Raw genomic sequence first — 13,778 nt, forward strand, 5'->3', positions numbered from 1 at the left:
ACCGGTGTGCCATGGCAAAAACCATTACTGCATAAAGCAGCTGGTGGAGAGAGAACCTGTATGTGTTGATCGGCAGTGTGAGAATCATTATTGGGAATGGATGGGTGGGAGTCTCAACATTTCCAAATAGAACATTGGCACTATTCTCCATGAAGCCTCTAACAACATCACCCCACCATTGGCAAAGCAGGACTGATAAGAAAGGGGTGTCTGAACTAATCCATCCACCTTTTCTCTGAAACCAACAAATTACTGATGTTGTAAAACATGTCAGCAGTTCAATAGCTTTTCACAGGACAGAGGAATGGAATGGGGGGGATTCATGAGTCACAAATAACACATAGTTCTATAAGTACTTTATTTGGCAGCCTATAGAACACAGAGAACAAGCTTTCTGGAGGTAAAACTGCACCATGACACTGTAATACTGGAAAGGAAAGGTGTAATCTGTATCATAGTTTGCATTTTTAAATTCTGTCATAAGAGATACGACAGATGAATGGAAGATGAATATCTAACCTGGACTGTGATCAAGACAGTGGGACTTCAAAAGAAATTTTTTTTTAAGGTATTAGCCACCACAGCAGCTTAAGTAGAAATCTTTTTCTCTTATGAAATGAGTTCAGTAAATACAAAAATGACCCTCTATTAAGTTATAAATAAAGGTCTCCTTGGCTAATTGCACTGCCAGCAATTTGTTTTTCTAAGTTTGAGTAAGACTGTGCAATTCGTATGGTTAGCTGGATGTCTTTTCCTCTGGGCATGCTAAAAGTGAGATTCCATCTCTGTGCTTGGATTAGTGTAGGATTTCTCACATGGGTTATAACCAGGTAAATGGCTCTGCATTGATCTATTCAATCCATTCAACCCATTCTTGTGGACATCATTTGCATCTGCCTTCTCTGCAAGATCTTTCAGCCAATCATTATTCGATCCCTCCTGAGAAATAACACAAAAAAGAAAGAATCAGTAAGTGAAGAAGGGAGTTAGCTTCCGTTCCTGCTGTCATGCCCCAAATGAGTAAGAATGACATCAGGCTTGCCTTCTTCCTCTCTTTCCTTTAAGCTGACATGCCTATCTATGGAACTGTTACCCCTTAATGACTAGCCTATATATTACCCAGTCTGTGCTTCTCCAGTGTTGGAACTCTAACATCGGTGAGAACAAAGGAGGTGTGTCAGGAGCTGGGAGATCCACAGAGGGCTTTCATTCCCTTGCCATGCCCCTGAAATGGGGCGGGCGGGGGGGCTACAGCAACCATGGAGCTGGGATAAAATATTCCCTTCCATTGGAAGGAAATGGGGGGGGGGGTTGTTTTAAATGGCCATAAAAAAATAAAGGAAAAAAGCCACACACACCCCGCAACATATACACACACAAATTCTGCTCTGCTGGCACAAGCTGGCAGAACACAGGAAAAGGTGTTTCCTCTGCCTTGGCTTCTCCCTTTTCCTCCCCCTGGGCTTGATCTGTTACAAATTTGCATTTTGTGGGAAAATATATTCAAAAGTACATATATAAATACATATTTCAATATGATTTTCTGTGCAGTTTTGTTTTTTAAAAAATAATAATCACAGATTCATATGGAAACAGGATGGAACAGACTTAGGAATAAATACATGCAAAAGTGCCCTGGCCTGGAAATATACTGATCTCTCCATCCCTACTCACAGTACATGTTTCTCATACTGATGGATTCACCTGCTATTCAGGTGGCAGGAAAACTACAAGATCTGAGGAACACCTGATGGTATCAGGTTTGGAAGCATGCATTGTGATAATGCACTCAGCCTAAAATGGGGTTATGGGTTTCATAGAGTCCACAGGCCAGCCACTGCAGAACATGTTGATATTTTCTTATGGAGAGGCCTATACAGAGAAAGTCTCACATGAAGTGCATTGCTGTTATCATGATCCACACCGCACCAGCACAAGGTTTTGCATTTAGGAGACCAGAAGCAAAATAGGTTGCAGATTGGGCGAATTAACATTGGTTTAATATCTTCACCTTTATTTGGACCTAGATAGAACAAAGCAAGAGTTAATAGACAGCTAATCAAGCACCCACCATAGCTGATGCTGTTTTTAGAGTATTGTATTCAAAATGTTGACACTACAGAAATATGTTTCCTCTATCCTTTTATCATCACAATGAAATTAATACATTCCACTTCCCTCCAGGTCAACCAGGAGTTTCATTCACTCAGCCTCCCTCTCTCCCTTTCTCAATCTCTCTCTTTCTCTCTTTTTATGAACTTTATCCATATGGCTGATTTTGCCACAGAATCCCAGCTAGGCCCAATGCCTCAAGTACTGAGAGATGAATCAGAATGTATAGATCTCTTAAATGAAAATTAGCCATCCTTTTTATTTCAAAGGGAAAGCGGAAGTCCATTTTATAGATGAGAACACATCTACAAAACAAAGTCAAGCTCGGGACCACAAATATCAGTAAAGAACCGACCTGTTACAAAACTGATCAGAAGTCCTGCAATAATGCACCCAAGACATCCGACAGCACTGTAGTACAGATATGACAAAGAATACCAGGTATCTGCCAGATGAGGCCTAGGAAGACAAACATGAGGTAAAGTTCATAACTGCTGCTGATTGTGTGTGTGTGTTTGTGTATATGCGTATATGTTGTTGTTTATTCGGTCAGTCGCTTCCAACTCTTTGTGACTTCATGGACCAGCTCACACCAGAGCTTCCTGTCAGCCGTCACCACCCCCAGCTCCCCCAAGGTTGAGTTCATCACCTCCAGAATATCATCCATCCATCTTGCCCTTGGTCAGCCCCTCTTCCTTTTGCCTTCCACTTTCCCTAGCATCAGCATCTTCTCCAGGGTGTCCTGTCTTCTCATTATATGGCCAAAGTACTTCAGTTTTGCCTTTCATATCATTCCCTCAAGTGAGCAGTCTGGCTTTATTTCCTGGAGGATGGACTGGTTTGATCTTCTTGCAGTCCAAGGCACTCTCAGAATTTTCCTCCAGCACCACAGTTCAAAAGCATCTATCTTCCTTCGCTCAGCCTTCCTTATGGTCCAGCTCTCGCAGCCATAGGTTACTACGGGGAATACCATTGCTTGAACTATGCGGAACTTTGTTGTTAGTGTGATGTCCCTGCTCTTAACTATTTTATCAAGATTTGTCATTGCTGTCCTCCCAAGAAGTAAACGTCTTCTGATTTCGTGGCTGCAGTCAGCATCTGTAGTAATCTTTGGGCCTAGAAAGACAAAGTCTGTCACTGCCTTCACGTTTTCTCCCTCGATTTGCCAGTTATCAATCAAGCTGGTTGCCCTACTCGTGGTTTTTTTGAGGTTTAACTGCAACCCAGCTTTTGCACTTTCTTCTTTCATCTTCGTCATAGGATTCCTCAGCTCCTCCTCTCTTTCAGCCATCAAAGTGGTATCATCTGCATATCTGAGATTGTTAATGTTTCTTCCAGCAATTTTAACTCCAGCCTTGGCTTCATCAAGCCCAGCACGTCGCATGATGTGTTCTGCATACAGGTTGAATAGGTAGGGTGAGAGTATACAACCCTGCTGTACACCTTTCCCAATCTTCGGCTATTGGGTGGTATAGAAATGAAATAAATAAATAAATAAATAAATAAATCTTAAACCAGTCCGTTGTTCCGTGTTCTGTTTTACCATTGCTATGTGGTCATTATACAGATTCCTCAGGAGGCAGACAAGATGACTTGGTATCCCCATACCACCAAGAACTTGCCACAATTTGTTATGATCCGCAGAGTCAAAGGCTTTAGAATAGTCAATAAAACAGAAATAGATGTTTTTCTGAAACTCCCTGGCTTTCTCCATTATCCAGCAGATATTGGCAATTTGGTCCCTAGTTCCTCTGCCTTTTCTAAACCCAGCTTGTACATCTGGCAATTCTTGTTCCATGAATTGCTGGAGTCTACCTTGCAATGAATCAAGGTAAGCTGGAGGTTGTCAAACATGAGATGGCAAGATTGAACATCGACATCTTGGGAATCAGCGAACTAAAATGGACAGGAATAGGCGAATTTAATTCAGGTGACCATCATATCTACTATTGTGGCCAAGAATCCCTTAGAAGAAATGGAGTAGCACTCATAGTCAACAAAAGGGTGGGAAAAGCAGTACTGGGGTACAATCTCAAAAATGATAGAATGATCTCAGTACGAATCCAAGGCAAACCATTCAACATCACAGTAATTCAAGTCTATGCCCCAACCACTGATGCCGAAGAAGCTGAGGTTGATCGGTTCTATGAAGCCCTCCAACACCTTCTAGAACTAACACCAAAAAAAGATGTCCTCTTCATCATAGGGGACTGGAATGCTAAAGTAGGAAGTCAAGAAATCACTGGGATAACAGGCATGCATGGCCTTGGTGTACAAAATGAAGCAGGACAAAAGCTAATAGAGTTTTGCCAAGAGAACACGCTGATCATAGCAAACACTCTTTTCCAACAGCACAAGAGACGACTCTACACATGGACATCACCAGATGGTCAATATCGAAATCAGATTGATTATGTACTTTGCAGCCAAAGATGGAGAAGCTCCATACAGTCAGTCAAAACAAGACCTGGAACTGACTGTGGCTCAGATCATGAGCTGCTTCTTGCAAAATTTCGGCTGAAATTGAAGAACGTAGGGAAAACCACTAAACCATTCAGGGATGACCTAAATCATATCCCTTATGAATACACAGTGGAGGTGAGGAATAGATTTCAGGGATTAGACCTGATAGACAGAGTGCCTGAGGAACTATGGACGGAGGTCCGTAACATTGTTCAGGAGGCAGCAACGAAATCCATCCCAAAGAAAAAGAAATGCAAGAAAGCCAAGTGGCTGTCTGATGAGGCTTTACAAGTAGCTGAGGAAAGAAGGGAAGCAAAAAGCAAGGGAGAAAGGGGAAGATATATCCAACTGAATGCAGAGTTCCAGAGAATAGCAAGGAGAGACAAGAAGGCCTTCTTAAATGAACAATGCAAGGAAATGGAGGAAAACAACAGAATGGGAAAGACTAGAGATCTCTTCAAGAAAATTGGAGATCTCAAGGGAACGTTTTGTGCAAAGACGGGCACGATAAAGGACAAAGAAGGCAGGGACCTCACAGAAGCAGATGAGATTAAGAAGAGGTGGAAAGAATACACAGAAGAACTATACAGGAAAGATCTTAATGTCCTTGATAGCCATGATAGTAATGTCCTTGATAGCCATGATAGTGAGGTCACTGAACTTGAGCCGGACATCCTCGAGAGTGAAGTCAAGTGGGCCTTAGGAAGCATTAGTAACAACAAAGCTAGCGGAGATGACAGTATTCCAGCCGAGCTATTTAAAATCCTAAAAGATGATGCTGTTAAAGTGCTGCATTCAATATGCCAACAAATTTGGAACACTCAGCAATGGCCACAAGACTGGAAAAGGTCAGTTTACTTTCCAATTCCAAAGAAGGGCAACGCCAAAGAGTGTTCAAACTACCGCACAATTGCGCTCATTTCACATGCCAGCAAGGTGATGCTCAAAATCCTACAAGCTAGGCTTCAGCAGTATGCGAACCGAGAACTACCGGAAGTACAAGCTGGGTTTCGAAGAGGCAGAGGAACTAGAGATCAAATCGCCAACATTCGCTGCATCATGGAGAAAGCAAGAGAATTCCAGAAAAACGTCTATTTCTGCTTCATTGACTATGCTAAAGCCTTTGATTGTGTGGATCACAACAAACTGTGGCAAATTCTTAAAGTGATGGGAGTACCAGACCACCTTACCTGTCTCCTGAGAAACCTGTATGAGGGTCAAGAAGCAACAGTAAGAACCGGACATGGAACAACTGAGTGGTTCAAAATTGGGAAAGGAGTACGACAAGGCTGCATATTGTCACCCTGCTTATTTAACTTATATGCGGAGTACATCATGAGAAATGCCAGGTTGGATGAATCAGAGGTCGGAATTAAGATTGCTGGGAGAATTATCAACAACCTCCGATATGCAGACGATACCACCCTAATGGCAGAAAGTGAAGAGGATCTCAAGAGCCTCTTGTTGAGGGTGAAAGAGGAGAGTGCAAAAGCTGGTTTGAAACTCAACATTAAAAAAACTAAGATCATGTCATCTGGCCCTATCACTTCCTGGCATATAGAAGGGGAAGAAATGGAAGCAGTGACAGATTTTACTTTCTTGGGCTCCAAGATCACCGCAGACGGTGACTGTAGCCATGAAATTAAAAGACGCTTGCTCCTTGGGAGGAAAGCTATGGCAAACCTAGACAGCATAGTAAGAAGCAGAGACATCACCTTGCCAACAAAGGTCCGTCTAATCAAAGCTATGGTTTTCCCAGTAGTAATGTATGGCTGTGAGAGCTGGACTATAAGGAAGGCTGAGCGCCGAAGAATTGATGCTTTCGAACTGTGGTGCTGGAGAAGACTCTTACGAGTCCCCTGGACTGCAAGGAGGTCAAATCAGTCCATCCTAAAGGAAATCAACCCTGAGTGCTCATTGGAAGGACAGATACTGAAGCTGAAGCTCAAATATTTTGGCCACCTAATGCGAAGAGAAAACTCTCTGGAAAAGACCCTGATGCTGGGAAAGAATGAAGGCAAAAGGAGAAGGGGACGGCAGAGGATGAGATGGCTAGATAGCATCACCGATGCAATGAATATGAACCTGAGCACACTCCAGGAGAGTGCGCAGGACAGGAAGGCCTGGCGTGCTATGGTCCATGGGGTCACGAAGAGTCGGACATGACTGAACGACTGAACAACAACAACAACAACAACCTTGCACGATCTTGAGCATTACCTTACTGGTATGTGAAATAAGTGCCACTGTTCGATAGTTTGAACATTCTTTAGTGCTCCCCTTTTTTGGTATGGGGATATAAGTTGATTTTTTCCAATCTGTTGGCCATTCTTGTGTTTTCCATATGCGTATATAGATATAGATCTATAAAACCTTCTTGAACAAGAGTTGGTCAATTTATGAAGCCTGGTTTTTGGTTTGGTATGGAACATCATACACCACCTTATTCGAGACCTTAAGAGAGACCACAGCAATATTTGGGTATAATTATAATATAAAACAACTATGCTGCAATTTCATATACTATAAATATATATAGAAGGAAATGGTACCTGACAGGAGGTAAAGTAGGTATCACAGTAGCTACAGCCTCTGTATTATTGACAATGCATCCAGCTGTTGAGAGGTACAATGGAAGAGCCTTTGAAGATGGAGCAGGATATACAAAAGCTCCAATGCCAACCCAAAATGCCAAGATGATTCCAGTAAAGAGACCTCCAATGGCACCCTTAAGTCAAAAGGAAAATAGAGACTATGTTACTGGGGGAAGACACCTTGCAAGCATTAGAAACTGTGAAAAAGAATGGCTCACTTCTGGAGGACATTTTCAGTAGCATCTCCATAGCATGTGTTCTCACCCTTAACCGTACAGAATTAGCCCCTGTCCAATGGACCAATGGTTTACATCAGGGGTGGGCAAACTGTGGCCCAAGGACACATATGGCCCTTGGCCTAATTCCATGCAGCCCTCAGCCTAATTTCAAAAGCAGCCTGCATGCAGTTAGTACATTCCCTGGCAGCCTGCTTCCTAGCAAGGAAGAGGGAGAGAGAGACAAGGGGTGACCCGCAAGTTTTTGGCTCTGGCTCTGCCTACCATTGGTTTTGGCCTGCTCACTGCCGACATGCAGCCCCTGACAGATTACCCACAAGGGAATTCAGTCCTCAGCAGAAAAAAGTACACCCATTCCTGGTCTACTTGGTAAAAGGAAGTATTTATGGAGCAACTAAATGACGGGCAGATTATCATCTGCTAACAACACTATAGAGTGATGGAGTATTTTGCTCATCTTAATACTAAACAGCAGCAACAAATGTAATAAATGAGCTGAGCTGTTTTAAATATATGATTATTATTGCTTACCTTCCAGTTGGTACAAGGAAAAAGAATTCCCAGTGTAAATAATCCCAGCATAGGTCCCCCACACATTCCATGAATGCTAAGCGAGGCCTGTTAAAAGAAAGCAGAGGAGACACTTTAGAAAGCTTATTACTGTCATCCAGTATCTCCACATCTTCCCTTCTATAATATAATGGCTCATTCAGTTTCCTACCTCAGGGAACACACGGTTCTCATTGCTTCTTTTCTATACCATTTCTTGACAGATTAAAAAGATATTCCATTTTCAAAAAAGAAATGTAGCTCTTAAAAAGATGTATCTTTTTCCCATGAATATTAATGTAAGGAAGGGATATTAGCCTGTAGGGATGGCACTTGGTTATGCTGGAACATTTTAGCTAGGATAACCTAAACTAAAGAGGTACCCCAAATAGATAGATAGATGACAGACAGACAGACAGACAGACAGACAGACATATAAGCAGCAGATGGAAGGCACCATTGTTCACTGTAGAAGAGGCATTTCCCTTCCCCTGATCCTATCCTAACATTGCACCTGATCCTATCATACATGCATAATCTTAAAAAAAAAAAAAAAAAGATGTATGATGCATATACATTTTAAGTACATTTAGGGTGCAATGCTATGCACATTTAGACAGAAGAATGTCCTACAATTCCCAGCATACCACAGTCAAGTATGCTTTATAGGATGTTCTTCTGTCTAAACATGCATAGAATTGCACCCTCAATCAATCAATCAATCAATCAAAACTCATATGATTAAGCTAGATATATTCTTGTAGTTGGCTAGCTGTCCTGACTCCTAATACCCTGTTAATGAAGACATACATACTGTATGCATGAAAACCTATGGGAATCATCCTTTCCCTTGTGCATTTCCCCTGCGTATCCACTATCCAGGACCACTGTGCAGTGTCTGAGGCAGTGGAGAGGGGCGCCCCACATCCAGCACTCAATACGGTCCAGGGATCACAACTCATGACACCAATAATTTGCTTGGTAGAGGGCAGATCCATCCAAGTTGAAGCAGCCCTGCTATACACAAGGATACCTGAACTGTTCATATCTCCAAGGATCCCTTTTTATTCCCATATATTTCTATGATAATAAGAAAATGATTGGCCATATAAGCAAGATTTTTGAAACAAATATATTCTGTGATGATTCCTCCAGATGATTCTTTAAAAGGAAAACTGCTGACGCAGAAAAGAAAAGCATCAGGTGCCTCTTTTACCAGCAGCCACAGGGGCTTCTTTTATAGCCAGGGAAACTTTGCGCGCACAAGGGACTTCCCACTACAGAAGCTGAAGTATTTATTTATGTATTTATGTATGTATGTATGTATGTATGTATGTATTTATTTATTAAATTTATGAATCACCCATCTGGCCGGTCACCCAGCCACTCTGGGCGATGTACAACAACAAAAACAGTTTACACAATAAAATTCCACATTTAAAACATCACATTCCTAAATTACCCTTTGTTGTTGTTTAGTCAGTCAGTCGCTTCCGACTCTTCGTGACTTCATGGACCAGCTCACACCAGAGCTCCCTGTCGGCTGTTGCCACCCCCAGCTCCCCCAAGGTCGAGTCTGTCACCTCCAGAATATCATCCATCCATCCTGCCCTTGGTCGGCCCCTCTTCCTTTTGCCTTCCACTTTCCCTAGCATCAGCATCTTCTCCAGGGTGTCCTGTCTTCTCATTATATGGCCAAAGTACTTCAGTTTTGCCTTTAATATCATCCCCTCAAGTGAGCAGTCTGGCTTTATTTCCTGGAGGATGGACTGGTTTGATCTTCTTGCAGTCCAAGGCACTCTCAGAATTTTCCTCCAGCACCACAGTTCAGAAGCATCTATCTTCCTTCGCTCAGCCTTCCTTATGGTCCAGCTCTCGCAGCCATAGGTTACTACGGGGAATACCATTGCTTGAACTATGCGGAACTTTGTTGTCAGTGTGATGTCTCTGCTCTTCACTATTTTATCAAGATTTGTCATTGCTGTCCTCCCAAGAAGTAAACATCTTCTGATTTCCTGGCTGCAGTCAGCATCTGCAATAATCTTTGTGCCTAGAAAGACAAAGTCTGTCACTGCCTCCACATTTTCTCCCTCTATTTACCAGTTATCAATCAAGCTGGTTGCCCTACTCGTGGTTTTTTTGAGGTTTAACTGCAATCCAGCTTTTGCACTTTCTTCTTCCCCTTTGTCATGAGGTTCCTCAGCTCCTCCTCGCTTTCAGCCATCAAAGTGGTATCATCTGCATATCGGAGATTGTTAATGTTTCTTCCAGCGATTTTAACTCCAGCCTTGGCTTCATCAAGCCCAGCATGTCGCATGATGTGTTTTGCATACAGGTTGAATAGGTAGGGTGAGAGTATACAACCCTGCCGTACTCCTTTCCCAATCTTAAACCAGTCCGTTGTTCCGTGGTCTGTTCTTACCGTTGCTACATCTGACATTTCTTGTTCCATGAATTGCTGGAGTCTACCTTGCAAGATCTTGAGCATTACCTTACTGGCATGTGAAGTAAGTGCCACTGTTCAATAGTTTGAACATTCTTTGGTGCTTCCCTTTTTTGGTATGGGGATCTAAGTTGATTTTTTCCAATCTGTTGGCCATTCTTGTGTTTTCCAAATTTGCTGGCATATGGCATGCATCACCTTGACAGCATCATCTTGCAAGATTTTAAACAGTTCAGCTAGGATACCATCGTCTCCTGCTGCCTTGTTATTAGCAATACTTCTTAAGGCCCATTCAACCTCACTCTTCAGAATGTCTGTCTCTAGCTCACTGACCACACCATCAAATCTATCCCCGATATTATTATCCTTCCTATACAGATCTTCTGTATATTCTTGCCACCTTTTCTTGATCTCTTCTGCTTCTGTTAGGTGCCATCTTTGTTTTTGATCATACCCATTTTTGCCTGGAATTTACCTCCCATGTTTCTAATTTTCTGGAAGAGGTCTCTTGTCCGTCCTATTCTATTATCTTCTTCCGCTTCCACACATTGCTTGTTTAAAAACAATTCCTTATCTCTTCTGGCTAACCTCTGGAATTTTGCATTTAATTGGGCATATCTCCCCCTATCACTGTTGCCTTTTGCTTTCCTTCTTTCTTGGGCTGCTTCCAGTGTCTCAGCAGACAGCCATCTTGCCTTCTTGGTTTTCTTTTTCTTTGGGACGTTTTTTGTTGCTGCCTCCTGAACAATGTTGCGAGCTTCTGTCCATAGTTCTTCTGGGACCCTATCTACTAAATCTAGTCCCTTAAATCTATTCTTCACCTCCACTGCATATTCATTAGGAATATTAGTGAGCTCATATCTAACTGATCTCTGGGTCTTAAGAAGTTCGTGATCTGAACTACAATCAGCTCCAGGTCTTGTTTTTACCAACTGCATAGATGTCCGCCACCTTTGGCTACAAAGGATGTAGTCAATCTGATTTTGGTGTCGACCATCTGGTGAAGTCCATGTATAAAGTCGTCTCTTAGGTTGTTGGAAGAGAGTGTTTGTTATGCACAGTGAGTTATCTTGGCAAAATTCTATCAGCCTATGTCCTGCTTCATTTTGTTCTCCCAGACCATGCTTGCCTGTAATTCCAGGTGTCGTTTGACTACCCACCTTAGCATGCCAGTCTCCTGTAATGAAAGTAACATCTGTTTTTGGCGTACTATCCAGTAGGTGCTGCAGATCCTCACAGAACTGATCTACTTCTGCTTCTTCAGCATCTGTGGTTGGGACGTATATTTGGATCACTGTGATGTTAAATGGCTTACCCTGAATTCGAATTGAGATCATTCTGTCATTTTTTGGATTGTATCCAAGCACTGCTTTAGCCACTTTATTATTAATTATGAAGGCTACTCCATTTCTCCTGTGGTCCTCTTGTCCACAGTAGTAGATCTGGTGGTCATTTGATGTGAAGTGGCCCATTCCAGTCCTAGCCCACCCCAAATGCCTGCCTGAACAACCATGTCTTTAATGCATGGTGGAAGCTCATTAAAGAGGGGGCATGGTGGAGTTCCCTAGGGAGGGAGTTCCACAGAGTGGGGGCCACCACAGAGAAGGCCCTCTCCCTTGTCCTCACCAGCCTAGCTGTCCTGGCTGATGGGACAGAGAGAAGGCCATCCGAGGCTGATCTTGTTGAGCAGCCTATCTGGTATTACTGGAGGCGCTCCTTGAGATAGGCTGGGCCGGAGCCATATAGGGTTTTAAAGGTCAAAACCAACACCTTGAATTTGGCCCGGAAAACAACTGGTAGCCAGTGCAGCTCCTTCAGCACTGGAGTGATGTGATCTCACCGGCGACTGCCTTTAATCAGGTGAGCCGCCGCATTCTGTACCAGCTGCAGCTTCCGAACCATCTTCAAGGGTAACCCCATGTAGAGCACATTACAGTAGTCTAAATGAGAGGAGACCCAGACATGTACTACCAATGGGAGCAGATGGTCAGGAAGGTAGGGACACAGCCTCCGTATCAGATGGAGTTGGTACAGCGCTGTCCGGCTCAAAGCTGACACCTGAGCCTCCATGGACAGCTGGGAGTCTAAGATGACTCCAGTGTAGTGTAGTGGTGAGAGTGACGGACTGGGAGCCGGGAGATCCGGGTTCTAGTCCCCACTTGGCCATGGAAGCTCACTGGGTGACTTTGGGCCAGTCACAGACTCTCAGCCCAACCTACCTCACAGGGTTGTTGTTGTGAGGATACAACGGTGAGGAGGAGGATAATGTAAGCCGCCTTGAGTTCCTTGCGAGAGGGAGAAAGGCGGGGTATAAATGCAATAAATAAATAAATAATAAATAAATAAATAAGCTGCGGACCTGGTCTTTCAAGGGTAACTGTACCCCATTCAACACCAGGTCAACATCCCCCAACCTCCTCTTGTCTCCCACCAAAAGTACCTCGGTCTTGTCAGGGTTCAGCTTCAGCTTATTCCTCCCCATTCAGCCACTCCCCGTCTCCAGACATTTGGACAGGGATTCTATGGCTAACCTTGGTGAAGATTTGAACAAGAGGTAGAGCTGCACGTCATCCACATACTGATGACACTGCACCCCAAACCTCCTGATGATAGCCCCCAGCAGCTTCATATAGATGTTAAATAGCATCGGGGAGAGGATGGAACCCTGTGGCACCCCACAAGTGAGTGGCCATGGGTCCGAAACCTCCTCTCCCACTGCTATCCTCTGGTACCTGCCAGAGAGGAAGGACTGGAACCACCGTAATATGGTGTCTCCAATGCCCAACCCCTCCAGGCGGTCCAGGAGGATACCATGGTCAACAGTATCAAAAGCTGCTGAGAGGTCGAGGAGAACAAGGAAGGAGCATTTTCTCCTATCCAGAGCCCTCCTCATATCATCCACCAAGGTGACCAAGACCGTTTCTGTCCCATGCCCAGGCCTGAAGCCCGACTGAAATGGATCTAGATAATCGGCTTCTTCCAAGTGTGCCTTCAACTGCATTGCCACCACCCGCTCAATCTCCTTGCCCAAAAATGGCAGATTTGAGACTGGGCAAAAGTTGTTAGGACTTGGGGATCCAAGGAGGGCTTTTTTTAAGAGCGGTCTTATCACTGCCTCCTTGAGGGCTGATGGCATCACTCCCTCCTCAAAGGAGGCGTTCACCACTGCCTTGATCCCCTCACCCAGCCTCTCTCTGCAGCTCATAATGTGCCAAGATGGGCAAGGATCAAGTAAGCAGGTGGTCGGCCTTACAGATGAAAGCACCTTGTCCACTTCATCAGGAGGAAGAAGCTGGAACCGATCCCACAAAACCGGTGTGCCACAGACCGCCTCCTGCTCACTAATTGTATCCACAGCGCACGGAATAACACTCCTAATCC

General features: G+C 43.8%; 1 protein-coding gene across 2 annotated transcripts in view; it reads right to left on the reverse strand.

The window, feature by feature from the left end:
* Positions 1-339: 339 nt before the first annotated feature.
* The window catches only part of SLC5A12 (solute carrier family 5 member 12), a 45,895-nt gene continuing 32,456 nt past the window's right edge, over positions 340-13,778 (reverse strand). The window contains exons 11-16 of one of the 2 annotated variants that reach the window (XM_084852477.1): positions 7,937-8,023; positions 7,128-7,303; positions 6,796-7,029; positions 2,468-2,571; positions 1,893-2,023; positions 340-939 (exon numbers count right to left, since the gene is read on the reverse strand). In XM_084852477.1, coding sequence (XP_084708603.1) covers positions 766-939; positions 1,893-2,023; positions 2,468-2,571; positions 6,796-7,029; positions 7,128-7,303; positions 7,937-8,023 — 906 coding nt within the window. In that variant the 3' untranslated portion in view covers positions 340-765. The remainder of the gene's footprint in view (positions 940-1,892; positions 2,024-2,467; positions 2,572-6,795; positions 7,030-7,127; positions 7,304-7,936; positions 8,024-13,778) is intronic. The other variant, XM_084852485.1, reaches the window with a different exon arrangement.

This window comes from Heloderma suspectum, chromosome 1, assembly GCF_057233095.1.
Source record: "Heloderma suspectum isolate Gila_16-S chromosome 1, 16-S_ref, whole genome shotgun sequence".
Taxonomy (NCBI): Eukaryota; Metazoa; Chordata; class Lepidosauria; order Squamata; family Helodermatidae; genus Heloderma; species Heloderma suspectum.